The sequence below is a fragment of the Camelus bactrianus genome, chromosome 25 (genome assembly GCF_048773025.1).
Source record: "Camelus bactrianus isolate YW-2024 breed Bactrian camel chromosome 25, ASM4877302v1, whole genome shotgun sequence".
NCBI classification, from domain to species: Eukaryota; Metazoa; Chordata; class Mammalia; order Artiodactyla; family Camelidae; genus Camelus; species Camelus bactrianus.
This window is the reverse complement of record NC_133563.1, coordinates 32,019,483-32,046,826: the sequence shown is the minus strand read 5'-3', so window position 1 is coordinate 32,046,826 and position 27,344 is coordinate 32,019,483. Positions and strand designations below refer to the sequence as shown.

Genomic DNA, 27,344 nt, shown 5'->3' with positions numbered 1-27,344 from the left:
TAGATCTCCTTTTTTGTTAGTGTTCTGAATCATCTTTAATAACTAACCTTTATCAGAGGAAGGGAAGGGACACCGAGACCTATGTTAAGAGTTGAAAGCTTCTTAGCACAACAGTGGATTAAGACAGACGTGTCAGTGTGTCCATCTTTGGTTGGAACAATTGTCTGAAAGACCTGGAGGTCACCCTATGGCTCTTAGCTCCCCAAGGGGAAATTTAAAAAATATTCTGAAACCTGGGCCCCATTCCCAGGGACTTTTATTCAGTCGTCCTGGAGGCCTGGTGCAGGGTATTTGTTCCCTCATGTCTCCAGGTGACTTCAGTGGATGGCTGGTGGGAACTGCTGTCTGAATGGGGCCTGGCTTGCTCTGCCTCCCGTGGTTGAGGGTCTCCTGGCCCCTCTAGGATGCACTCTCTCTCTCCATCCAGAGGCTGAGACGGCAGAGCAGGGGTGGGGGTCCCTGGCTGGGTTCCTCCCAGCTCTGGAGTCAGCTTGGATGAGTGGGGATCTTGTGAGTAGAATGTGAACTTGACCCCCAAGAGCAGTGAGGAAAGAAGTCGCAGAGTCAGGTGGCTCCCCCACTATCACTCTCTGGGGGCTGCTGGCCCCACCCGAGCCATAGCCATTTCAGAAAGAAAATGTCTCCATTTATGTGCAGCCACACCAGCCAGGGTCTTCCTGGCTCTTGCCTTTCGCACACATTGGTCCCCCTGCCTAGAATGTGTTCCCTGCGCTCTTCAGTCCTCAAGCTCCCCGCCATGTCCCCTTCAACATCACTTCTTCCAAGAAGCCCTCCCTGACCACGTGATCAGATCTCCCTGTTTCGATCTCCCCCTCTCAGACTCTTTGCCTCCCTCGTGGTCACCGTTGTTATTAGTCACACTCACCTGCTTCTGCGGACTCCCTGCCCGGCTCCTGCACAGGACTGTGTCTGCCTTGCTTACGGGGGCCCTCCTGTTGCCCCGCCAGGAGGCTGGCATGCGGAAAGGCCAATGACTCCCTTGTTGACCAGAAGGGAACCCTTCCTGCCCGCTCTGAGTCCTCTGCCCCGAGGTCGGCATTGGAGAATGCCTCTGGTCAGTGCCATCCCCGCTCCCCGCAGCACCTGGACCATCTGGGTCTGGTGAGGCATCTTGATGGCTCTCCCAGGGACCCGCCGGCTGGATCAGGGACATTCGCAGGAGCTGGCTTCTCACACAGCATGTCAGGTGGACCTGCTTTCGATGAAAAGGGCCAGGCTCCCTGATGACAGCCACAGCCTTGGTGAAAGGGACAATTCTTTGAGTTCCTCCTGGGAACACAGAAAAAAAAAATGGCAAGAACGCTGGCTGGGGTTGTTGGCACCTGGTGGAGCAGAGGTCCTTGGGCTCCTTTTTGGAAATTCAGGGGAGATGAAGGCACACTTGCTTCTGGGGAGGCAGAGGGAACAGCAGGTACAAAGGCCAAGAGGACAGCCAGCTTCGACACAGTAGATAATCGGGAAGGAGAAACCTGGGTTCGGAGAGACACGGTGGGTGCGGTTGCTGCTGGCCCAGGGGGAGGAGCCAGTGTGGAAAGTGGCTCCATATGCTGCCGGGGGTTGGCCACTGGCGTCCGCGTTGGAAAGGCGGGCACCGTGGGAGCAAGAGACCCTTTCCCGGCCCTGCTAAGGAGTGGTGGTTGGAGACTCTGTTGTGTCCTGCATCCAGCAAAGGGGAAGCTCTCGCCTTAATGTGCACCCAGGCCACCTGCCAGCTCCCTAATCACCCATATGTGTGTCCTCACTGCGATCACCCTCCTCTGTACCTGCTGTCATGGACCAGTTTTGAGCCGAGGGGAGCTCCCTCAGCCCTCTGATAACAGGAGCTGTGGTCCCGGAGGATGTGTGAGTCGAGGCATCCTTGTGCCTTAAAATCCCCCTGGGAATCCGTTTCCCAAAGCCCAGCAGCCCACCGGGTCCAGCAGATCAGGGTGGCTGGCCTTTTCTATCTCCTCTCCCAAGCTCCTTCCTAAGCATCTCTTGGGGAGAGGAGATAAGAGAGGGAAGGGCTTCCTGAAGGTCAGAAATGCTCCACGGGAGGGCTGCCAGGAGACCTCCTTTGGGGTCGTAAGTGAGTGCATGGGCCTTGAAATCCCAAGAGCTCCAAGTCCTGCCTGTCCCCTGAAGCCAAGTTGCTTATCCTTAGCCTATGTGATAGGTGATGTTTGCAACTTTTCCAAGGGGGACATCCTCGAAGCCTCACAGAGTTGTTGTGAAGATTAAATGAGCCTATAATGCTAATGGAGGCCTAGGGTTGGGCCTGGAACATGGCACAAGCAGTTTGTAAAGGGTCACTCTACAAACAAAAGGTGGGGGAATCAGGATGGAGAGCATCCTTGCTCAGGGGAGCAGGCCATGTAGCCTGTGGGGCGGGGTGCTGGGAACAGGGGCCACGGAGACGAGACTGGGGAGTCTGGGCGCTCGGGGCTGGTTGCTGCACAGGCCCTGCCCTCCAAGCACATTCCTGTTTGCGCCGTTCATTCCCCTGGGGTCCGGGCTCTCACTAACTGCCTCCCCCTGGCCTCTCCCAAGGTACATGTACCCCTCCATGGATCAGCTGGCCGAAATGCTCCCTGGAGTCCTTCACCAGTTTGGGTAAGAGTCGGGATCCCCTTCCCCACCAGCTTGCAGACAAGGGTGACCTCTAGCTGCTGCCTCTCCTGCGGCCTTGCCCTGGCCCCACCCGCTGCAATTTCGGTTAACGTTTAAGGATCAGGGAAGAAATCAGCTTGTCACGCTCTGCAAACACTTTCTCCCGCAGCCGCTTTACTCCCGTCTGCCTCTTGCAAGTTGAGTTTTTCTCCTAGGTGACTCCATCGCCTGATGACAGCCACCCCACCCATCCTTTCCTCCCCTCTCTTCTTTCATTGCTTTCTTTTTCCCATGGAACATTCTGGAATAGGGTTGCGTGAGCCCTCAACTTCTCCATCCAGGCCCTTATTTCTTTAGTGCTCATTTCCTTCTTTCTCAAGGCTTTTGTATGATGATAACACCTCAGAGTTCTTGCCCAATTTATTTATTTATTTTAATTTAAATTAAAAAAATTTTTTTTTGTTTTTTTAATTGAAGTTTAGTTGATTTACAATGTTGTGTTAGTTTCTGGTGTACATATATATATTCTTTTTCATATTCTTTTTCATTGTAGGCAATTACAAGATATGGAATGTTGTTCCCTGTGCTATATATTAGCATTCCAAGTTCTAGAATCCAAACTAAAGCTCAGGAGCAGGAAGAAGCAGTGCAGGAAATAGGCCTTCTCGTAAATGACAGCCGGGCTCTCAGAGCCTGGCCGCGGTCGGGAGAGCAGTGTGGAAAGGGGCGAGTCTCTCCAAGGTCATGGGCTTCTGTCAAGCCTTATAAAGCATGGTGCGCTGCAGGTCCTCCAGGGCGCGTACGGCAGTGGGTTCCCCTTTGGCTAGCCTGCCAGCACCCCCAGTGAGGCCCAAGACAGACGCTGGGGCAGGCAAGGTTCCTCAGAGCAAGGGGGAGCTAGGTTCTCAAAGGGTTGTGCGGGCTCCGCTCATTCTCTCCTTCTAAGACATGAATCTTTTTTATTTCTGCTTCCAGGCTGAAAAGCATTATCGGCATGGGAACTGGAGCAGGAGCCTACATCCTCACTCGATTCGCTGTGAGTTCTTTGGCATTAAAAAAAATAGGTTTTAAATAAAATTAATTCAAGATTAAGGAAGGAATTTGGAAAAAGCACCCCAAAATCCCAAAAGGGAAAAAAATGACCCATAATTCCATTTCTCAAAGGAGAACCGCAGTTCACATTGGGGTGTGTCGTCCGGAGTTCCACACGCACATGGGGGTGCGGGGGTGCCATACTCACCAGTGGACTCTTTTTCCTTCACTGAGATGCTGTTCCATACATATTTTTATCATCGTCTTTGCTCACTTCGTGGTGATTGTGGCCGGGTCCTCACGTCGCTGACTGTTCTACTCTGCTACTTCCTCGTGATAGCCGCCCCGTTGTTGTAGTCAGGGAACTCTTGGACCCTGGCTGATCCCAAACTAGAATCAGAGATCCACGTGGTAACATGATCACTGTAGGTCCCAGTGGGTGCTGCCAGGCCCTTTGTATCCTTACCAAACAATTGTTTAAAAATGCAGTGATGCTCAACTTTGTATTCCGACTGCCTGTTACTTGCGGGACTTTGCTAGAGGTTAGCAATGCCGACGTGAACCCAAAATGGTCTGGCTCTCTAGGCTCTGAGCAGATGAAATCAGCTCTCAGCTGTATCTCAGATTTCTATCCCTCAGTCTCTGAGAAGTAATAGAATTCTTACTGATGACTGAGGGACATCTGAGTGCCCCGTCTGATTTACGAGGTCAATGGTATGGCACACCCAGTTCACGGCTGGGGAAGCTGAGGGACAGTGGAGTGAACTGACTTGTCCCACAAGTCTGCCAAACGCACATGCTCTACTTCTACGATGTTCTCTTCCCATTTCCCTAGGGACAGTGTCCCTAGGGACAGTGTAGTGTCTGCTAAGTGGGAGCCTCACCCGGCAGGGCCGGGGCGCTGAAAGCAGCGGCCTGCTCTGGGGACCACAGGGGCTCTCTTCTGGTGCTTTTCTCAATCTTCGGTTTGACTTTTAAAGTTTGCAGTATCTCAGATGGCAGGGTTGTCTCTCTCATTCTGTATCTTGAATTGCAGCTGAACAACCCTGAGATGGTGGAAGGCCTCGTCCTCATCAACGTGAACCCTTGTGCGGAAGGCTGGATGGACTGGGCCGCCTCCAAGGTGAGGCTGGGGGCTTGGATTGGGCAGGGGTTGTCGCAGCCTGCAGAGGGACAGGTGTGCCCCACCCTTCCTGGAGGACACAGTCAAGAGACCTCTCCAAGCCCTACCCTTCCATCACCCCCAGCAAAGAAAGCAGATTGCTTGGCTCTGCTTGGCTTTGAATAGTGAAAGTGACCTCAGCCGTGTGCCATTCAGATTCCAATAGGACATCCTTGCCCAAGCCGGCAATACCAGTGGGACTTGGGTCCCCAGCCAGCTTTGATCAGCACAGCCTGGGTTAAGAGGTATTTACCGGGGACTTAGCATATGCTGGGCTTAGATCACGATGCTGAGAATAAAAAGATGAACAAGACAGATGCCTCTCACCCCGGTTACCTACATATTACTACTGAAAAAGAAATATGTATTAGGCACTGACTCTATGCCACTTAGTTTTACGACAATAATAACTAATATGTACTGAACGTTGATCAGTTTCCCTTTCTGCTCTCTGTGGCTATGTGTGTGTGACTTCATTCAATACTCACGGTCACTGTAGGAGGTGGAGATTGTTATACCCATTTTACAGAGGAGGAAAACTGAGAGTTGCAGGGATTAGGAATCCAGGGATCCAGGGTGGCACAAGGCCAGACAGTGGGAGAACTGGGGGTGAATGCAGTTTCCTTGGACTCTGTGCTCCATGACATCACCTCCGAGCTGGACTCATTGCCTGCCCCGTCTCTCCAGCAGGCATCGAATGCCCGCTTTGACCTCAGCAGCGCAGGTCTGGGAGCGCAGAGCGAGCAGGACACACCCCTGCCTGGAAAGGCGGCCCGAGCTGTCTCAGGAAGCTCTGCTCTGGCTGGTGTCCTCGGGTTCCTTGTTTATCTTTTAAAAATGATTTTTTTTTCATAAAGTCCCTAGTCTTTGCCAAGGAGAGGAGAAACCATTCCAATGGAAACAGGACAAAGACTTTCAAGCTGGGGGTGATTCTGGCTTCTCATTTTGAAAGTGTTTTTCCCAAGCTTGGGGTGGCTGCTGGGGACAGGGGGTTCGCAGGAGTCGTGCTCCTCCCCCCACCCCATCCCGGCCACTCTGATACTGCATTTCTTCCTGGAGCACCCCGCCAGAATGCGCGGGAGCCCTTTCCTCCTGCTGGCCTGATATTCAGGGGCAGAACACACTCCCTGTTTTTTATATTATTTTCCAGTAAAGGGAATGGTGTTGCAGTTGGCCAGTTGGCTTCTGAGCCAAATGTGGGGGCCTGGGGTGCTGACCACTGGCTACCATGGGGCCTGAGGACTGTTTGTGGGGCTTTGGTATCTACATCGTATCCTTTCTTTTCAACCCCAGCCCTGGTAGGAAAAGGCCTCTCTCAGGGGTCTAGTGTGTGTCAGGCACTGGGGTCGGACCCTGGGACATGTGTAGTTACCTTGTGTGACCTTCACCTTGGCCTTGCGACTCTGAAATTCCTGGCACCCTGGTTACAGATGACAGGTCTCAGGTCCAGCAGCTCTGCCACACAGCTCTTCCAGGGCCACACAGCTCGGAGGTGGCAGTCGGGTCAGCCTAGGAGCCCTGCATCTAGAGCTTCTCTCCCCTACCAGTCCCTGCCTGAGACTGAAGTTGGTCAACACACATTTATGGAGCTCCTGCTGTATGCCGAGCATTTGCAGAGTTCCTGCTGTATACCGAGCATTATTCGGGGGGAGAGGTAGAGAAGAGAAGGTCGCCAGTATCTTTAGTGACCTCAGTATATTCCGAGAGAAAACTGGCTTGAAAGGGACCATCTCGAGGAGGACACAGAAAGAATAATTCGAAGTAAGCAGCTCTTGTCACATAGGCCGGGAGAGCTCAGTGTGTGTTTACAGGCAACAGACGGGTCCCCTTGCTGAGGACTTGGTGAGCTGTGGCATGGCGAAAGCTGGGAGCACGTGGGGTCTTTGTTCACACACATTTCCGTGCATCTCCTGTGCACGGGGCTCTGAGAGTAAGAAACTGATGGAGGGCCAGGCCCTGCTTCCCGCAGCCCCAGGTCTACCAGGTAACGGCATCCCCGTCAAGGGGGTGTCCTCAGACCTGGGTGCTGGGGAGCCCAGCACTGCTGCTACAGCCCAGGGCAGTGGGGTCATGACTGCAAACACCCGCTTTCTAATCCCGCCTGCCTCTGTCCCCTCAGATCTCCGGATGGACCCAAGCCCTTCCAGACATGGTGATATCCCACTTCTTCGGAAAGGTGAGCAGCATGGCCTGGCCTTCTGTTGTTGACATCGAGCAGTCATGTGCTGCCTGGCACGCAGGGCTCAGAGGCGAACCAGACGCGGCAAGGGGGTGCCCCATTTGACCCTCCCCAAATCCTGCGTCATCATTCATCCACGATCGTCAAGTCATTCCTTCTCTCTCCCTCTCCCTGTAATAGAGGTCTCTTTTGACAGCTTTATTGATGCACGATACACTGCACATAGTGAAAGTAGAAAATCTGATACATTTTGACATACGTGGACACCAATAACCCAGATAATGAACAACATACCATCACCCCCAGGTCTTCCCCTGTGCTGCGGGGCAAGCCTTCTCTCCCTCCTCTGCCTTCAGTCACTGTTGATTCGTTGGTGTTTACGTAAACAGCATCATACAGTATGCGCTGGGGTTTTTTTTAATCTGGTTTCTTTCATTCAGATAATTATTTTGTGATCTGTCTTTGTTTTGGGTATATGAGGAGTTCATCCCTTTTTAGTGCTGAGCGGTGTTCTGTGGGATGGATGTACTGCAGTTCACCTCTACATTCACCTGTTGATGGACACTTGGATTATTTCCAGTTCTGCGCTCTGACACATCACACCTACGGCAAACATATCCACGGAGTTTGCTGTGTGTCAGGCTTGGTCCTAAGAACTCTATGAGCCATGTGAGAAATAGTTTTTATTTGACGTTGTGGCTAAGGAGACTGAGGCCAGAGAGGTTGAGGGACCAGTGTGAGTCTCACAGCCAGGGAGAGAAGGCTGGGATTGGAACCCATGACTCTGGTTCCACTGTGGTTCCTGTAAGTTATGCAGGATGCTGGCCATCTGTGCTTCTGCCGGCGCCTGGCTCTCAGATGGATTATCCCGCAGGTGCCCCACAGAGGACGGGCCAAGCCAAGCCCTGTGTAGCCTGCAAGTGGTGTGTGGCCCTGCCCTGGCAGCCGGCCAGCGTGGCCCCTCGCCCTGGCTTTGCGCCTCCTGCTGGGCTGGAGGATGTGCTGGGGGCTCTCCTGCAACTCTAGGGTCTGAAGTACCCCTCAGCTGCCCAGCTCGAAGTGTCTTGCTCTGTTTACTGTGTGTAGTCCACACACCACGGTTTGCTCCTGAGCAGAAGAGTGGGGCCATCTGGCATGTGATTGTATGATTCCCAGGGAAACAGATGTTCCGCTGGAGTTGATGAACTGTGCCCACCATATTTGGTCTCTGTATTAGTTTCCTGTGGATGCTGTAACAAAGCAAGGCCAGCTGGGTGGCTTAAAACAACAGAAATATGTTCTTTCCCAGGTCTGAAATCATGTGCTGGCTGGGCCACACTCCCCCCAGCAGCTCTAGGGGAGGGTCCTCCTTCCGTGCTTCTTCCGACTTCTGGTAGCTGCAGCGCCCCTTGGCTTGTCCCACTCATGCTCATCACTGCCTCCATCTTTGTTTCAAATCTCTTTCTGCCTGTCTCTTACAAGGACGCTTGTCGTTGGGTTTAGGATTCACCAGGATGATTCAGGATGACCTCGTCTCTGGATTCTAAATTACGTCTGCAAAGACCTTTTTTCCAAATAAGTAAACACTTCAGGGGTCCAGGAATTTGATGTGGGCATACCTTTTAGGGCGGCCTTTCAGTCCACTAGTCCTCCTTCCTTTCGTATGCTTCATTTCACAGTCTGCAGCGTATTTTCTCCACTCTGAGTGTCTAATCTGAACCTGATAGGAATATGGGAAAGATCAGAACCGATGTCTGTCTGTATTTTCTTGGAAGAGGGGTGTCAGGCACAGGGTGAGTCTGGCCTGACTGTACCCCACATTACTCAGGGTATCTGTTGGTGCCTCTCAGTTTCTGCGGTTGTGTTTCAGTGATCTGTAACCCCAGCACGATTCCTCGGACTATTTTTTTCCTGATTTTTTTTTTTTTTGAATAGCTGTTTAGTCTCTGTTGCTTCAAGGATCGTGGACTCTTTTGACACAGCTCAGGGCTGACCCTGGGCCCCCTTAGCTCCCTCCCACTCCTGCTCTTCTTGGCCTGGATCACATCAGGCCATTCTGTGAAACCTACAGCCTCTGACGTTGCAGAGATGAGAAACAGACCACCTCAATAACTTGTCTGTGTCCCAAATCACATTCTGGAAGGAGCCAGTGACAGGGAAGGCTGAGGCTGGCCTTCTGCATGGGTCTCGTTGGCCCTCATGGGATTCAAGATCGCCCTTTTTTCTAGAAATTTCCCATTGCATGAATTGGTTTTGTTTTTCAAACATGGACTTCTTTTCAACTCTTCCCATTAAAAGCATAATAATTGCTAACAGTTGCATCAATTTTTTACGGTTTACAGTGGGCTTTCCAGAGTGCTCAAACGCTATTAAATCCCACCGTTGGTGAGGTGGGTAATATCATCCAGAGTCTTTTTTTTTTTTTTTTTTTTTTTTTTTAAGGGAACAAAGGCTCAGGGAGGTGAAGTACTTGCCCAGTAAAGGGGCAGTGACGGAGCCAAGCTCCCGATCTGACTGACCTCACATTAAGATGCCTGAAGTCTGAGCCCAGCAGGGCGGGCTTGTCTCTCCAGGTCTGCGTTCCTTCTGCTCCTGGCTGATACCCAGACATCAGTCTGCACCTGGGCAGCGGTTTCCGCTTTCCCAGAGGTGCCCTTAGGCTCCAGAGCAGGCTCGTGGAGAAGGCATTAGTCTGTTGTCTCTGAATCACCTGAAGAATGGCGAGGGTAGAGACTGCCCCGGGAACACAGTCCCCACAATGACCTTTCCCCCTCTCTCCACGCAGGAGGAGATGCAGAATAACGTGGAGGTGGTCCACACCTACCGCCAGCACATCGTGAACGACATGAACCCCGGCAACCTGCACCTGTTCATCAACGCCTACAACAGGTACCGGGACGCTGCAGGGCCACGCGGGGGCCACACGTCCAGCTCCTTCTGTAGGCCTGGAGCGAACATGGGGCAAGAGAGGGGAGATGACAAAATTAGTAGAAAATGCAGCCCCTGAGGAAATAGATGACCAGAACAGGAGTGCCCGGTAAGGACCCCGGGGAAGTAAGTTGCCTCCCAGAGTTTTTCAAGGAGCTGAACTTCCACTCCAGCCCACCAGGGGTGCAGGCTTGAGTGGGACACAGTCACACCTCAGAGGGTTTCCAGGAAATGCCTGTGCTGTGGCTGACTCTCAGGAGAGGCCAGATGTGAGGAAAGCTGAGAGGGAGAGCTGCAGGGCGCTGGGGGAGGGCGGGGGGGAATCCAGGGAGGCTGCTGGGAGGCGAGGGAGTCATTCCAAGGATGAGGACCTGGAGTGCCCAGTGAACTCCACCCGCTGTGCTCCCACAGAGGACAGGGAGGAGCCTCCTGGGCTGTGTCTCCCCACATGTTAATCACCTGACTTCATGAAGGGCGCTGGAGTCTGTTCCCTCTTCCTCTCCTCCCCGCCTCTCAGTGCGGGAGGGACTGGTGACATCCCCAGGGTGTAACTGAAGACAGAGGCTGAGCTGTTTGCTTATTCAGCCAGCACTAAATGAGAACTGGAGTGGGTGGGCTTTCGTCCTGGCAGTGGGCACCCAGAGGAGACCAGCAGCAACCCCCACGGCCCCACATACTGCAGGAATGGACTGATTCCTCTGAAACACCCTATGACTAGGGTGCTGTCACCATTGTTTCCTGCTGAGGAAGCAAAGGCACAGAGAGGTTCAGCATTCTGCCCAAGGTCACACAGCTAGGGAGCAGAGGAGGGTGATTTGAATCCAGCTGGTCTGGCTCCAGGCTGTGAGCCGGGAAAGGGTATCTCACAATGAGAGCTGCCAGGCAGTGAGAGGCTGGGGTACATCTCCAGGTAAGAGTGCTGGGGGCCACACTGGGCCTTACAGGACAGTGGGGAACTGTAGGAGGATTTAAAATGAGGAAGTGAAAGGATCCGGTCTGAGTTCTAAAAAGATGGTCTTGTTTACTAAATAGAGGACTCAGAGTCGGAGGCGAGAGTGAGACTGAGACTAAGAGTAGAGGCTGGAGACCATGTGGGAGGTAGTGACAACGGGACGGGAGGTACGGATCCTCTGTAGATGAAGGTGTGATTTCTACTCCAATAAAAAGAAACATACACACACACACACACTTTGGGGACAGTGAAGCGGCTCCACCGGAAATGTGTGAGTCCTGCTCTCCCTGAAACCACTTGTATGGACCCTAAGAGGCTGGATGTGGGTGTTTGCCAGAACGGCCAATGGCAGGACCTCCTGGGATTGGCTTGGTGGGAGGGGCCTTCCTCCAGGGGAGGCTCTGCTGATGCGTTGGTTTGTCGCTTGTCCATAGCCGGCGGGACCTGGAGATTGAGCGGCCGATGCCCGGAGCCCACACAGTCACCCTGCAGTGAGTGCTCTTCCTTCCCTCCCGCCCTGTCCCTTTAGCCTGGCTCACAGATGCCGGCAGCACCTTGGCTCTGAGTTTGGCAGGACTGCCCCCCTTGCCCTAGGACAGCGCAGTCAGTGAGAACTGGATGGATTCCGCCCAGGAATTAGGCACAGCCTCGTTCATCTCCTCATATAGGAGTTTGGTTTGTAGGGTGCCCCCAGGATCCAGAGGGGTGACTCGGATCTCAGACAAGGAATGCTAACCACATGAGACAGAATTCATGAAGCACCTACTCTATGGCTTTGCTTCATTGAACTTGGAGATGAGTAAGACACAGGACCCACCGTAAAGTGCTATAGAAAGCTAGAAGGAAAAGACAGTCAGGGATACATCAACTGGATTTTTTTTTTTCCGTTCCTTAATTGAACTGTAATGTTTAACACCTGATCTTGGCACATGCCATGTCCTTTGTCAGGCATGTCCTTTTTGTCTCTGATCTTGATTGCTGGTGAAGTCCTACTCATCCTTCTTTGAGGAGAGAGTTCTTGAAAATAAAACACCAGGGAGCAGAAATTCTCTGGCCATAATTCATACTAAGGTGTAAATGACTACTTAAGCCATTTTATCCTAAGAACATAGCAGAGAAAAGTGAAAGAAGGAAGTAAAAAAAAGCAAATGGTACTGGGGAAAACAAAATAAATTTTTTTTAGCATTCTGATCCCAGCCTGGCAGGCCCAGGAGTGTGAGAATCTTTCAGTGAACATTGCGTTAACTCCCTCTTCTCTCCCTGCCCCCAGGTGTCCTGCTTTGTTGGTGGTTGGGGACAGTTCTCCTGCTGTGGACGCTGTGGTATGTAGAAATCACCCACTGGCTTCTGGGCTAAATGCAACAGTCCAAATCTTGCTGACTTTGTAGGAAGTCTCCCTGTTCACCCTGCTTCCCAACTCTGCTCTCATCAGGACAGGTGACATCTTCTCGATGCCATATTAGCCTTTGGGCAGAGTCCCCAGCTGCCAGCTTCTTTCCCTGGTGACTGCCAGCCCTAGTTGCTTGGCAGTGGGCCCTTTATCTCCTCTCCCAGGCCCCCTCACCTGCCCATCTGCCTCCCATTGGCTTGTTTATATGGGCGTGTTGCCACTTGACTTCCTGGCCAGGAGACCATTTGGGAATCAGGTGGAGCTTTCAGACCTGCTTGGTGCCTGATCATCTGGCAGGGCAGAGAGGCACCTGGGGAGCAGGGCTTAGGAAAGACTTTCTGGCTCATTTCACCCCTTAATTCCCACCTGTGATATTGTGGGGGCAAAACAAGGCCTCCATCTTTCCAATATTGCCATAGATGGGGACATGGGAGACTTGGGGGCTATTGAGCAGAGTCCTAGAGTGGTGACATGTCTTGTGCAGTGGGCTAGAGCAGGGTCTGCAAAAGTTCATTTAGTAAAGACCTGGAGTGTCTTAATGAAACATGAATTTCTTGTAATCTAACCCACTGGACACAATCATAGGATGCATCAATAAAGATATATTGTTCACATTAGGGGAGGTGACAGTTCTACTGTAGGCATGTTGAACATCACAGGTTATATATGGGTATTTTACTCACTTCTGGATGTACTTTTAAGAGGGCCATTGACAAACTGAAGAAAGAAACCATCTTGGTGGATGTGATTTCATATGAAGAATAACTGTTGGGACTGAGGATGTTGAATCCATAGAATCACTGGCAGCAGCTGGTTAAACAAGGCCATTCATTTAGCAACTATTTCTGGAGCATCTTTTACATTTTAGCTAATCTTCATCACCACACTTTGAAAAAGAGATTATCCCTATTTCATTAATGAGGAAATCAAGGCTCAGAGAAGTTAAGTAACTAGTCCTAGGTCACCCAGCTAGTAATGGCAGGGCTGGAATTTAAAGCCACTTATATTTGATCTCAAAGCCTACATTCTTTCTTCTGTGCCCATAGGAACATTGGAGTTTCCGATGATAGTGGCAGGAGTGGGGAAAGGTTATGACTTTGGCACCAGGTAGAAAATTAGCAAATTTCTTCTCATTCTCCTTGTGCAGGTGGAGTGCAACTCTAAGCTGGACCCGACGAAGACCACTCTCCTCAAGGTACAGGGAAATTGATGGGGATTTGCATTTGTTCTTAGAAACCCTTGAGTTTTCTGCTAACTTGCATTGTGCCTGATTAAGGTGAAGCTGGTGGTCAGAAACCACAGACATGATTATTTAATGTATCTGTTCACAAACATCTATTGAGTGCTCGCTGACTGATAATCTAAGGCTATAGAGATGAGGGGATCCCTCTTCTGGGACCCCAGGAGTTTATGGGCTGCTGGCTACAGCACTCTGAAAGAGATGGAGAGGAATCGTGTGGGCGGAGCCTGATTCTAAACAGACTCTCCCCCCTGCACCCCCAGCCCTGCTGAATGGGCCCCCGGAGTTCAATTCCAGTATCTTGTCTCTGCATTCTCGTGGGGCTGAGGACTGCCCCAGGTTAGCTGACCTTGAGGCTGGCCTCTGGGATTTAGTCTTGAGACTGGGCTGTAGGATGGCCACAGCCTCACCCACCCTCACCAAGACCTCCCAGTTCTTTTCCTTCACCCTCACCCCATCCACACCCTGCTGCCCAAGTGCTCCGGGGCCCTGGGCTTTGATATTCACACCTGCCTGGAATGGCTTTAAGCAGTAATGGCTTTGGGTTTGGTGATTTAGTAGGAACTTCGGAAGTTGCAGCATTTACCAAGGGTGGCCAACCCCATCAGACCTGTAGCCTTGAATCTAGCAGTTTTCTTCTAAGGGGTCTTTGAACAGATGGTGTATACAGGGCCTCATGCAGTGAATGTTCTCTGGCCAGAGAGACCCTGGACAGAACTTCACAAATTCCTCAAGTTCTCCCCGGCCCAGTTTCTGCCTCTAAAATAAGAACCTTCCAGCATTCTTGGGGAATGGATTGAAACCATCTACAGGGCCTATCACAGCGCCTGGTCTATCCTAAGCTGCAAGTATCAGTTGCCGAGAAGACTGAGTTCAATGCCAAGACAGACAGTAATCAGAGCAGCCTTGCTAGGTGGGGTAGGCGTTTCCCCGCCTGTAATATGGCCACGCCCCCTCAACAGGGCCTGGCTGGGGCAGGGCAGTGGGCAGAGTGGATGCCCATGGGGAGCTGGTCCATGGAGCTGGGATCTCCCCGCCAAGGCATTTGACGTTAACCACCTTTTCTCTCTCCCAGATGGCAGATTGCGGCGGCCTCCCACAGATCTCTCAGGTGAGTCACACCTGTCCCCACTCCCCAGGTGGAGGGCCTGGGCCTCTGGGGCCTGTGACCCCTTTTCCTTCACTGCCTGCTCACCCCCCACCTCACTATGACATTTGATGACACTTTGTGGACCTGTTACTCAGACTGGTCCTGTAACTTGGGTAAGCTCCCCCAGCTATGAAATGAATTTGAACCTTTTCTTCCTGGCCAAAGCTAATTTTGGTCTCCAGAATTATCCCATAGTCTTTCTTTACTTTTTTTCTTGGTCCTAACAACCCATGATGGCTTTCTGTCTTGGGCCAAGCTCTTTAATAAAGGTGACCTCGGGCACAGCTCCACGTGGCCACGCGTGGTCTGGACCTGCAGTGACTGACTGTGTGTTCCCTTTTCTTTCTTGCAGCCAGCCAAGCTTGCCGAGGCCTTCAAGTACTTCGTGCAGGGCATGGGCTACAGTGAGTACGGCCTTTCCCAGCAGGCGGTGGGTCGAGGGGCAGGTGTGGGGATTGGAACCAGGTTCGGATGAGTATTCTGTCTCACCTTGGCCAGCTTCAGCTTTTTGCAAATTGAGCAGGTCAGGGAAGAAGGGTTTAGGTGCATGAAGGGTGGGCAGCAGTGCAGAGGTTCCGGTATCTCCTCACAGCATAGTGGCTCCTTCTCCCTCCATGGCTGAGCAGAAGCTGTTTCACACCAGGGAATTGTTGTAAGGTTTAGGTGAGGACTGTCCTTTTAAACACCAAGAAGGCAACAAACAGTGAAACCACGAAAATCTTTTTAATTTTGATTACATGCTTTCTAAGAGATTTCCCCTCGTAGTGGTGATGATGGTGGTGGTGCTGGTGATGATGGTGGTGGTGGTGGTGATGATGGTGGTGGTGGTGGTGATGATGGTGATGATGGTGGTGGCGGTGATGGCGGTGATGATGGTGGTGGCAGTGATGGCGGTGATGATGGTGGTAATGGTGAAAGATTAATAAATCCTTTGTGTTTTGCTCATTTAATCTTCACAATAATCCTATGAGAGACTCTTAACCTCATTTTACAAATGATGAAACTGAAACTTTGAGATATTAAGCAAGGAGCAGAGTGGGGATGTGTGAAAGTTCTTTGGAAACTGTGAAGCTCTGAGTAGGTGGGTGATAAAGTAGCTTTATATTCAAGACAGGGCATGTCTTTGCTAAATCATTAGACTGGGAATTGAAAGATAAAAAGAAGCACTATTAGAGAACTTGAAGCCTCTTCCGTTATGGTTATAGTTTATTCATAGACACATGCAGCCCTTTTCAGAGCTGCAGTCCCATGACCAGGACAGACAACACCCAGTTTAAGCGCCCTGTTGGGCGGCAGCCGCCGCTGCTACACGGTGGTGTCGGCCACGGTTCTGGCCCTGATGTGGTTCCTTTGGCTCTTTCTGCCTCCTGCCTGGAGTTATAATTCATGTGCCCATCTTAAGTAGGAAGTCTGAACATCTAACCACTTCCATTTTTGTTTTCTCTGAGACTTCCAAGTGTTTGCTCGTTTAAAATAGTCATGTTATGTTTAGTAAACTGACCGCAGTCTTAAGATTGGCCTCAGGCGTTTGACTTCTAGTGCGGCTGAGAGCCTGCAAGCCTGATTTACATGCTTCGGGCAAGATCCGTGTCCCAAACTGCCCTCTTCCAACAGGAAACTTCTGCCTGTGGGGCTCCTGCCTTTCAAGCCTCTTTCTCTCTGGGGAAGTGTGTGGGCGAAGGTGGTAACCAGAGAAAGCCATCGTTCACCTGGCAGGCATGAATTGTGACTCGTTTGTCTTGGACCTGCCCTGGGCTTGGATTTCTGCTTTGAAAGTGCATTCTGGGGAGAAAAGAGGTGGAAGGCAGGCCTTGTATTTTTCCCCCCATCAGCAGCGTCCTGCAGGTTGTAGGAAAGACAACAGGCAGAGCTGTTGTCCTTCAGGCATCAACCAAAGACAAGGAGAGTGGCCGTTTACTGAATGCCTGCTCCCTGTGGTGGAGCCCTTAGCATCTGCGACAGCATGCTGTAGTCACCCTGCAAGGTCGGTTAGACACCAGATCGGGGCTCAAGAAATAGGGGCTCAGAAAAAATATCTGAGCAACAGAGGTGGACTCGATCCCGATTTTTTCTACATCTAATAACTAGCTCTTTAAGAAAGGGAGTCCATACGGCAAGAATTAATTCTGTTTGTGGGTGTCTGCTGAAGAAAGCCGACACATATGCTCACTGAGCAAATAATGTAACGCTTCCATGTAGCTGCCTCAGTGCGTGACGTCCGTTTTTCAACATGGCCTTGGCAGTGATGCTTCACCTGGGTGGTGCAGTAGCTTCCTGTGGCCGCCGTAACAAATCCCCACCAACTGAGTGGCTTAAAACAGCGGAAATGTATTCTCTCACAGAACTACAGTTCTCAAGGCTAAATCAAGGTGTAGGCAGGGGCATACACCTCTGGAGGTTCTAGAAAAATCCTTCCTTGCCTCACCCCAGCTTCTATGGTTGCCGACAGCCCTTGGTGTTCCTTGGCTTGTAGCTGCGTCACTCTGGTCTCTGCCCTGTCTTCACCTGGCTTCTTCTGGGTGTGTGTCTGTCTCCTCTTCTTATGAGGAAACCAGCCATTGCATTGGTGCCCACCCTAACCCAGGATGACCTCATCTTAACTAAATAGGTCAGCAAAGACCCTATTTCCAAATAAGGTTACAGTCTGTGGTTCCAGTGGACATGAGTTTGGGGGAGAGGGTGGAGATGCTATTCAACCCAGGACAGTTGGGGGGGATTTTTCTCTTTATTCCACCTTACTAGCCACCTGCTGTGTTCAAGGGCATTTGAAGTCCTTTGGACTGGACAATGCCATGGAGCATTCCTGGGAGCTCACAGGCTTCTCAAGGGAAGAGGTGACAGCTGACACTTCTGTGTGGCCGGGGTTTCTGGCCTGTGATCTGCAGGGATTAGCCTGGCTGACCCTTAACATCCTCCATGCTCTAGGACTGCTGACCGTACTGGGTGGTGGGCACACATTCGGGTGCTGACACCAGGGGGTCAGTGTTAGGATTCTCATTTTACAGGTGGGGCCAGAGGGACACTCCCAAAGTCACACAGCTATTAAGCAAGTAACAGAGCTGGGATTCAGACCCAGCTGTGGGTTCTAGCCGCTGTGGGGTTGCAGAAAGTCCTTACCCCATCTGCACCTCGCTTTCCACCTCTGGGAGCGGATACAGAAGTGATGGGGAGCCCGACAGCTGGATCACCACGAGGATGGACAGGAACAAATGTGTCCGGCCAGGTCGGGCATGCAGCAGTCACCATTGCCGGCGTGCAGGTGCCTCCAGTGTTCTCCCGTCCCTCACCGGCCTCTCTCTCCTCTCCCCAGTGCCCTCGGCCAGCATGACCCGCTTGATGAGGTCCCGTACGGCCTCAGGCTCCAGCGTCACATCCCTGGAGGGCGCCCGCAGCCGCTCCCACACCAGCGAGGGCACCCGCAGCCGCTCCCACACCAGCGAGGGTACCCGCCTGGACATCATCCCCAACTCGGGCGGCACTGGGAACAGCGCCGGGCCCAACTCCACAGAAGTGTCCTGCTAGGCGGCCTGCACTGCGGGGATGGCCGCCCCCTGGACTCTGGGATCAGTCGCCGTAGCTGTCCCTCCTCCGGCCCCTCCCCACCCCTGCCTGCCGACCGCACGTAACTCGGTATTAATCCAAAGCTTATTTTGGACAAGTGAGCTCTGGTGACAACAAAGTTAGATTGGGTTTGTGGAGGGCACCCTTTTGGCCGAGGGAGGGATGGGCTGGACCAGAGGGAAAGAAGCATCTCATTGTTCTGTTTCCACTAACGAGGGGCCTAGTGGCCACTCTCTTACCTTCCCTCCGAGACGCCAAACTGCCAAAAACAAGAAATGCAGCAGTAAACACTTCGTAAATCCAAGCTTAGACTGACCTGAGCATCCTGGTTCGAAGGGACATTTGATTGGAAGCCCAGCCCACCTACTTCCTGTCTCCTCTCCAAGGAAAGATGAAACAGACTCAGTTTCTGGAAACCAACCCCTTTTCTGATTTGGGGAGGGGGAGAGCAGCGAACTGCGGGAAGCTCATTTAACCAGGCCAAACAGGAAGTGGGGGAGTGAGGTGGGATTTGTGCAGAGGCCCGAGAGAGTTTGGAAAAGCAAACCTACGTAGTTCACTTGAAGAAATAGATTTTTAACATTTGTGCATATATACATTTTTTATTGTTGAAACCTACAAGCCTGTTTTTCTGGCTTTTTTTTTTTTTTAAGGACAATAAAAGCAGGCAACCACATCTCCCAGTTTTTCAAAGAAATGGTCTTGGCAGACGTTTGGCATCGTGGTTTAAGGCTTTGGCTCTGCTGCCTGCCTGCCTCCTCCACGGCCCCTACATCCCACCCCCAAAACATGAATGAGTGATTCTTTCATTCATGGAGAAGATCACTGAGATTCGCAGTTGCTTTCCTTGACGTGGAGGGAAAGATTGCAAACAGCTGTGCCTGGCGGGGATGCAGCTCTGTGCAGCGGGGGCAGGGGCATCGGGGTGGGTGGCGTTTTGGTGATTAGATGTAAAGGATTCCTTGTGGTTGTGATGGAATCCAAAGCAGTCGTGATTTCGCTTGATCCCATCTGGTTCCCAGAAATCATGTCCAATTGAGTTAAATCCAGCTTCCAATCTTTGGCAACCGGGGTTGAGTCTGAACTTGACGGCCAAACGTTTCTGACTTAGTGACCTTCCCGGATCTTCAGATAGAACTGTTTGCTCTTGGTGGGGTGGGGATTCGCATGGGGAGCAGTGGCCTGGAAGATGTAAGGACTCTGGGATGTGGAGTCCATGGGATTTCCTTCCCTCTCCTGCCTTTCCCTCTTCCTGGCCCCTCTAACCTTCCGCTGGATGGGGTGGCACCACTGACATTTCTGGGCAACGTCAGCGTTGCTGTCAAGTTCCTGTACTACTCTGCCTTTTGATTTTCATTTTGGCTAACCATGGATCTCCTTATAGGAAGTTTGAGTTGAGAGAATGGAACATTGTGAATCAGCCGCTGGGGTCTAGTGGTCACTGGGAGGATGTAGTCAAGCCTTCTAGGTACCTCGAGGGGTCCTGACTCAGTTTACCTGCCACCTACCACCTGGGAGACAGGAGTGGCTGAATCAGAACAAGAATCCATTGTGTACAAGTCTTTCCAGAGGAGTTTCTTAATGAGATATTTGTATTTATTTCCAGACCAATAAATTTGTAACTTTGCAGTGGTTTGTGTCTTTTTCCTCTACCTGAGAGATGGTCCACTGGGATGGGTCCTACCTTGCCGGGGGGGCCTCCTGCCACAAGCCCCTCACCTTTGGAATTCTTTGCTTTAGAGCATCGCTGTCCGACAAAAATGTACTGCGAACCACAGATGCAGCTCTCAGTTTTGAAGTAGCCACATCAATAAAGGTGGAAAGAAACACGTGGGACTAATTTTTATCATACATTTAACCCAGCATATCCAAAATATTACCTTTTCAACATAGAATCAGTATGATAATTATTGTTATTTTGCATTCTTTTCATCTTCCTACTAAAAAATCCAGTACATATTTCACATCACAGCGCATCTCAATTCAGACCAGTTCCGTTTCAAGTGCTCGGTAGCTGAATAATACAGTGACGAAGGGACAAGGCTTTTCAGCCTATAATTTAGAAGAAAATATCTTTTTTTGTATTTTATTTCCATTATAGAAAAGCATGTGGAAAGTCCACCGGTTGACAACCACAGCCATGCTTTCTGCTTTTGTACTTAAAAAAAAAAAATGTAAACACAATAGGTTTCAGTATAACTTCCTGTCTTTCTTTAAGATTAGTTTAAAATTTACAAAACAATAGCAAAGATAGTACAGAGAGTTTCCGTATACCTTACACCTAGTTTCCCCTATTATTATTGGCATCGTGTTTCTGTGGCACATTGGTCACAACTAAGAAGTCAGCATTGCTGCATTACCATTGACTAAGCTCCATACTTTCTTGGGATTTCACTGGTTTTTCCCCGTTGTCCTTTTTCTGCCCCAGGATCCCATCCACGTACCGTGTTATATTTGGTCTCCTGGCTCCTTAGCTTCCTATGGTCTAGAACAGTTTCTCAGATGTTCCTTGCTTTTGACGACCTTGGCAGGTTTGAGAAGCCCTGGGGAGGCGTTTTGTAGAATGGCCCTCCTCTGAGGTTTGTGTGGATGTTTTTCTCACGGTTCAATTGGGGTTCTGAGTTTTCGGCATGAAGACCACAGAGGCTCAGTGTCATTCTTATTGCCTTGTGCTATCAGCGTGATGGGTTGACGTGGTTTTTTAAGGATGTGGTTGACCTTGAGCCCCTGGCTGAGGTAGTGTTTGCCAGGTGTCTCCATTGTCAAGTTACTTTTTCTGCTTTTCCAGACTCCTTTTGAAGCAAGTTGCTAACTGCAGCCCACACTTAAGACCCGCCGCCTAGCTATCACATCGCTTCATTTTTTTGGTTTTCTTTTGCTTACCTTGAGGAGTTGGTTAGAGTGTGTGATTGGCTGTAAAGACTTCTGCAGTCTGCATCACCATGCTGCAAGGGAGCGAGGGGATCTGCGAGCTCACTGACCCTGATGTCTGAGGGAGAGGTTTGGGATACGGAGGAGGAGCTGACGGCAGGGAAGGGTGAGCAGGGTGATCACATGTGCCTCGCACAGCAGGAAGGGAGGCGGGAAGAGTGTTAAATGCATAAAATACAACACATAATACTGCAAAAGAGATCATTTACAATAATTATCCAAACGGTACAACTATGTGACATATAGCACGTGCTTCTTTATTCATACGTTAAATAGTAGTGCAGGGGCAGGTTTCAGTATAACTTCAAGGTAGCGCTGAGCGTGACAGCATAACAGCGTCTCGAGGTAACTGCCGCAACGGTGATAAGAAAACTATACGTGACGTCAGCTGGTGAGATTAGGGTTTGTGGCCCATGTTTAGATAGGACGAAATGCTAAGCTGCAATTAGAGGTTAATAAGAACAAAGATGCATGCCCTCGCCGCATCCAAGCACACGGCCCCTGCGTTAACCCGTGGATCTCTGGTCCCAAGGACCCCAGGTTAAGGAGCCCTGCTTTAGATGCAGGAGAAGCAGGCAGGCTCATCCTTATTTCTACATTCACAGTAAGTGCTTTTCTGTGTCGGGATCTGTGTGAGGGTCTGAAATAAAAGGAAAGGCAGGCATAGAAGGGCCAGCAAGTAATCATCCTAGCTGTGGGTGCATACGTGGCACAGAGACCCCCCGGATCTGCTGTAGTGGGCTCTGTGGAGCTCAGGCTTCCACTGAGGGCGATGAACTGCTGCAGGTGTTTGCATGGACGGGATGCTATTTAGAGAAGCCATGCCCAGAGGCTGTTGTGCCAGCTGGGGATCTATTTCTGTTCTCCTAGCTGCTTGTTTTGGTTTCGATCCCCGAACCCTTGGGTTTTAGTGGCAGCTGAGAGACCAAGTGTGCACCAGCATCAACCATGTGCAAGCGATGCAGGAACAACTAAGACCCCCGTCTGCCACCTTCCTCATTCCCTTTCTCACAGTCTCACTATTGGTCATTCATTGGCCCCTAAATGTGGCCTAAATCCATCTTGGGCTTCTCAGGCTGCGAGGAAACCCTTCAACTGTGTTCCAAATGGAATTCAAGGGCAAAAGGGGAAGCTTGGCCTTATGGGATTGGAGATGGGATTAGGGAGGAAACCCAGGGAGCAGATCAGCCTCCTTCTTTCTAAGATCAGATTTCCCCGCTTCTCCAAAGCACAAGTCGGTGGTCCCGACCCAAAGGCTACTTACCCTTCTGGTTCTTGGATCTGGAACCAATCAGGTCTTGTGTCTCTAAAGAGGAAGAATTGCATTGGCTCAGCTTGATTCAGGGGTCCATTTGCTGTCCAATCAACTGTGACAGGGTTCATACTACTCCCGCCCCTCCCCCACATACACATGGCTCCTGGCAATTGATGTAGTTGTAGCAAGTGAATTTCTATGTCCTTTGCAATTAAATCTATTGACAGCCAGACTGTTGCAGGAAAAGCCCTTCCTCATCTCCGCCCTGAGAAATGTTTCCTGAATGGCCAGCCTTCCCCAGGAAGCACTGACTATGTGACCTCATGACAGGGGCACCCTGCAGAGATGGAATAATAGTTCTATTTAACATATATTATAGTTTCTTTTCCCTTTTTATCTTTACCTGTGAGGATGCGTTATCCTTGCTCTATAGATGAGGAAGCGAAGTCTTGCAGAGAAGAAATGGTTTGTCCAGCTATTTCTAAAATGGAACACATCCCTGCTGCCTTTTGTAACACATAGCTGAATCATTAAAAATCCATAAATGATAAATGCGGGAGAGGGTGTGGAGAGAAGGGAACCCTCCTACACTGTTGGTGGGAATGTAGTTTGGTGCAGCTACTATGGAGAACAGTATGGAGATTCCTTAAAAAAGTTAAAAATAGACTTACACTATGATCCAACAATCCCACTCCTGGGCCTACATCCAGAGGAAACTCTAATTTGAAAAGACACCTGCACCCCAATGTTCATAGCAGCACTATTTACAATAGCCAAGACATGGAAGCAACTTAAATGTCCATCAGCAGATGACTGGATAAAGATGTAGTGTATGTATAAACACACACACACACACAATGGAATTCTACTCAGCCATAAAAAAGAATAAAATGCCATTTGCAGCAACATGAATGGACCTGGAGATCGTCATTCTAAGGGAAGTGAGCCAGAGAGAGAAAGAAAAATACCATATATCACTTATAAATGGAATCTTAAAAAAAAAAAAAGGCACGTACAAACTTACAAAACAGAAACAGACTCACAGACACAGAAAACAAACTTATGGTTACCAGGGGGAAATAAAAAGAATGTGAAAAGGAATATATAAATATATAGGTATAAATGAATCTCTATGCTGTACACTAGAAATGAACACATTTTATATCACCTGTACTTCAGTAATAAATAAATAGTAAATAATAAGTAAATGAATCCAACCAGTGGCCAAGCACAGAGCTATGCAACCACCTGCTGATGTCTTGGGATCCTAGAACACTGGTTAGTTCCTGGGACCGACAACGTGGAGGAATTTAAGCCTTTTATTGCCTGAGGGGGTATATGTCCCTCCATTAAATAGTCCCACCAGGGCTCAGGTGACCTGCTTTTACCACATTTTCTATGGCTTCTTAGTTCTGTCTCTGCTGGCAGGAGGACATTGTTCTCATCGCTATCAATTAGCCTGACTTCAGCATCTTCCTCTTTATGGGCTGGACCAAGAAACCCACTTTTGTTAGCGTTGTGTGAAAAACAAGATTTAGCACAGAGATCTGGAAGCATTCTTTACAGAATGTAATATATGAAACTGTACAGGGGCTTGGTGCTGGCTTTTTCATCTCTTTAGGAATCATTTTTGCTCAGTTCTATGTTGGAAAGAACCCAGCTGTGGCTGGAACCTGGACCTCTGAACACAGAGGACACTTTGGCGTTTTTATTTCATAGTTGGGGCGGAAGAGAGCATGGCTTCTCTGCTATCTGCTTTCTTACTTTTATAATCAAATGCTTTGGCCATTTTCCCTGAATCCCATTTTCCCAAAACTTCAACCACATGATAGCATCAGAAATTTCTCCCCAAGTCTACACATTCACCTTCATCTGAGGCATCCATTGGACTCCACAATCTAACTTTCAATTTTGAAAAAGAAGGATGCTCCAGGATGGATGTGTTCTTGGAAATAATTCATGTGACAATCATTTTTGTATTGGAATCGATTCTCTCCTGCAGTTTATTATAACAGCATAATGTGCTTTGGGGGGGCATTTGGATGAGGTGGACTTAGCCGAAAGGTATTGAATGTGTCATTCACTTCATTTACTCAGTCATCTGCATATCTGTTCAAGTAGTTGAGTGTGTGCCATGCTTTGTGCTGGATTTGGGAGACACAGAAAAGCATGTCATCCTTCCTGCCTTAAAGAAACTGGGTGTTTAATCAAATTACAGCATAATATGAAAAGATAAAGATAAAAAATCAAGGGATCAAGCGGCCTATGATTAAAGTACAAAAGCATTCAACTATTGGTGACATTTGTTCTTTATATTTACTATCTGACTAAATCAGTAAAATATACAGACACAAAATATATTGAGTTGAATTCTTACTATAGCCTTGTGGATTATCCCTGGCTCTTGAGGAAACTGAGACTCAGCTAATAATAGACATGTTTGCTAAGTGCTCACCATGTGCCAAGCTCTAGTCTAAAACTCTGCCTGCCATATGCATTCTCGTCATCACGTCATCACCCTCAGTAAGGAAAATACAATCATTTGGTTTTTTGCATTTCACAGCTGAGGAAACAGAGGCATAGATAGGGTAAGTGAGGAATTCCAGTAAAGAATAAAGTATATAAAGACCCTCTTGACTCCCATGGTCAGAACTGTTCCCATTGTATGATGCAACCTCCCTTATACTTCATTTTATTCCTTTTGGTTCCTAAGGCAGCTGGCAACAGTTACTCTATCTACCCATCTCTCCATCCATCAAACCCCTGCTCCCCATTCCCTTACATGTGCTGGGCTCAGAGGATGCACTCAAGGTCCCTGACCTCTAGGTACCCACAGGGTAGCTGGGGATATATAAAGGCACTGAGTAAATGAGTAAGTGAGTGAATGAATGAATGCCAAAATGTTCATTTTAGATTTACGTGAGATGACTTCCAGCTTGGACACATGGTGTACCCCTGGTCTTTTCTGAATGCCAGAAATCATATTTCTTGGTGCATTTCCAAACTTTCAGCTATTTTTATTGCCATATATAAAATATCCGGGACCTAATTTCCACCATCCGCACATTTATTGAGTGTGTTCAATGTTCCATCATTTCCTCATAAGTGAATCTACAAGAAAACTCATCAAATCCAGTAAGTCACTTTACTGATGATTTATTGCTTTAAGGCAAAAAGGCTATAAACAGGGAATCTGAGCAATGAAAACCGTTCACTTTGAATAAACACGTTCCACGCTACACAAATCATGAGAAAAATGAGGAACGCTGTAAAACATGACAGATTGCCCAAGCGCTATTCTTCCTCTGTTGGGAAATTCCAAGACATTTCTTCATATGCATTTTTAGTTGCTTACAAAAATGGCAGTAGGAATACTTAAATATTGAGTCACAGTTTGAAAATAGATATATACCTATGTATATACGAACACATGCATATGTGTATGTGCAGAGCTACACAGCTGACCATTCTCGCCATCCGTGATTCCCAGCTGTGCAAGGTTTTCACTGCAGTTGCTTTGGATCAAAGGTCTTTATAAATCAGTGACCCAAGTCAATCTAATAATCACGGGCAGCATTATGTCCCACAATTCTATCTATACAAAATACGTACCATGTTAACGAGATTATAGGCAATCATAGCATTTGAATCTACCTGCTTTGATCACAGTCTGACTCACTTTCAAAGTTAAAATTGAAGCTGTTATCAGTAAAGCATCTCTTCTACCTTCTGATTTTGGGGAGGCAGGCTGACCGGGCTTGGGGTGAGGAGAGATGGCTCAGGTGTCAGACTAACCTTGGTTTGCAATCCTGGTCTGCAGTTCATTAACTGGTAAGACATTGAGCAAATAATGTAACCTCTATGAGCCTCAGCTATCTTATCTCTAAAATGGGGAAATAACATCTCATAGGTTTGCTCTGAGGATTAAATAAGATATGGCAGTGAAGCACCTAGCATAAGGCCTGGTAAGTGCTCATTAAATGCTAATGATAAGATTTAGCAAACATTAGTGGTTTGGTAAATTCAGGTTTCCTTTTTCTCCCACACTGAAACACGCAAGAGAAATTCACTTTAAGCACTTGCGTGGATTTCTTCACCAAAGGTTGACTAATCTTTGGCGCACCCTCCCTTATCCCTGAACTTGGAGTTACCAGGGACTAGAGAGGCGATCTTTCGGCTCTATTTGGTCCCCTTGCCAATGTGGCACTCCAATAGGGTTCATTCGAGCTCTGCCTGGAGGCCTCCCTGAGGACAAGGCAGAGTGGAATGAGCCAGGATTTGGGCTTCCATTTTTTCGGACTGATTTCTCAGCCTCTTTGCATCTCAGAGTTTCCATGAAAATACAGGGAAGAGTTGCTTAAGCTAGGTCATAGAATTAGATATGATTATTATTCTTAACTTTTATTGAAGCAGGTCACACCCGTGCTGGATAATTCTGACTGCCAGCAAGAGCTTCCTTACATTGGGCCCATGTCTCCTTCTCTGTGACTTCCAAGCACAGAGCTGAGACTTGCCCTCTGGGGCTTGCATAGGACAGATTCGTTTCTCAAACGGGGGTGTTCCAGCCACCCCATCCAACCCACTCTCAGGATCACTCCCAATTCCTCCAACCAGGCTTCCGTGTTCTTGGAAGCTATGCTCACTTACCCAAATTGGGATGCAGATTCAGTAAGGACCTAGCTCTTGGGTGTCTGCTAAATTTCAAATGAGATTAGTCCTCACCTGGTCCTTGTAATTTGTAGATGGTAGGTGATGTCACTCTAAGAAAATCCAACATGAGCCACATAGACTTATAGTGGAGATTATTCATGGGATAAATTTTCTTTGCACAAGAATTCCTGAGGTGTTTTTCTTTTCAATAAAAATGTGCATTTCTTTAATATTAAACATCTCTTTTTCTTTGGCATTTAAGATTTGGCTGATAAAAATTAGATTGTCATGTACCTTTGGAAGAAGAGACCTGAATGCAAGCAGG

General features: G+C 49.2%; 1 protein-coding gene across 1 annotated transcript in view; it reads left to right on the top strand.

Annotated features, from left to right (window-relative positions):
* NDRG1 (N-myc downstream regulated 1) overlaps positions 1-19,812 on the top strand; it is a 48,614-nt gene extending 28,802 nt beyond the window's left edge. Inside the window, exons 6-16 of the mRNA XM_010972670.3 lie at positions 2,551-2,613; positions 3,586-3,646; positions 4,679-4,765; positions 6,924-6,980; positions 9,748-9,851; positions 11,277-11,333; positions 12,113-12,164; positions 13,380-13,427; positions 14,548-14,583; positions 14,975-15,026; positions 17,933-19,812. Of these exons, the coding sequence (XP_010970972.1) occupies positions 2,551-2,613; positions 3,586-3,646; positions 4,679-4,765; positions 6,924-6,980; positions 9,748-9,851; positions 11,277-11,333; positions 12,113-12,164; positions 13,380-13,427; positions 14,548-14,583; positions 14,975-15,026; positions 17,933-18,144 (829 nt within the window). The 3' untranslated portion in view covers positions 18,145-19,812. The remainder of the gene's footprint in view (positions 1-2,550; positions 2,614-3,585; positions 3,647-4,678; positions 4,766-6,923; positions 6,981-9,747; positions 9,852-11,276; positions 11,334-12,112; positions 12,165-13,379; positions 13,428-14,547; positions 14,584-14,974; positions 15,027-17,932) is intronic.
* Positions 19,813-27,344: the final 7,532 nt, after the last annotated feature.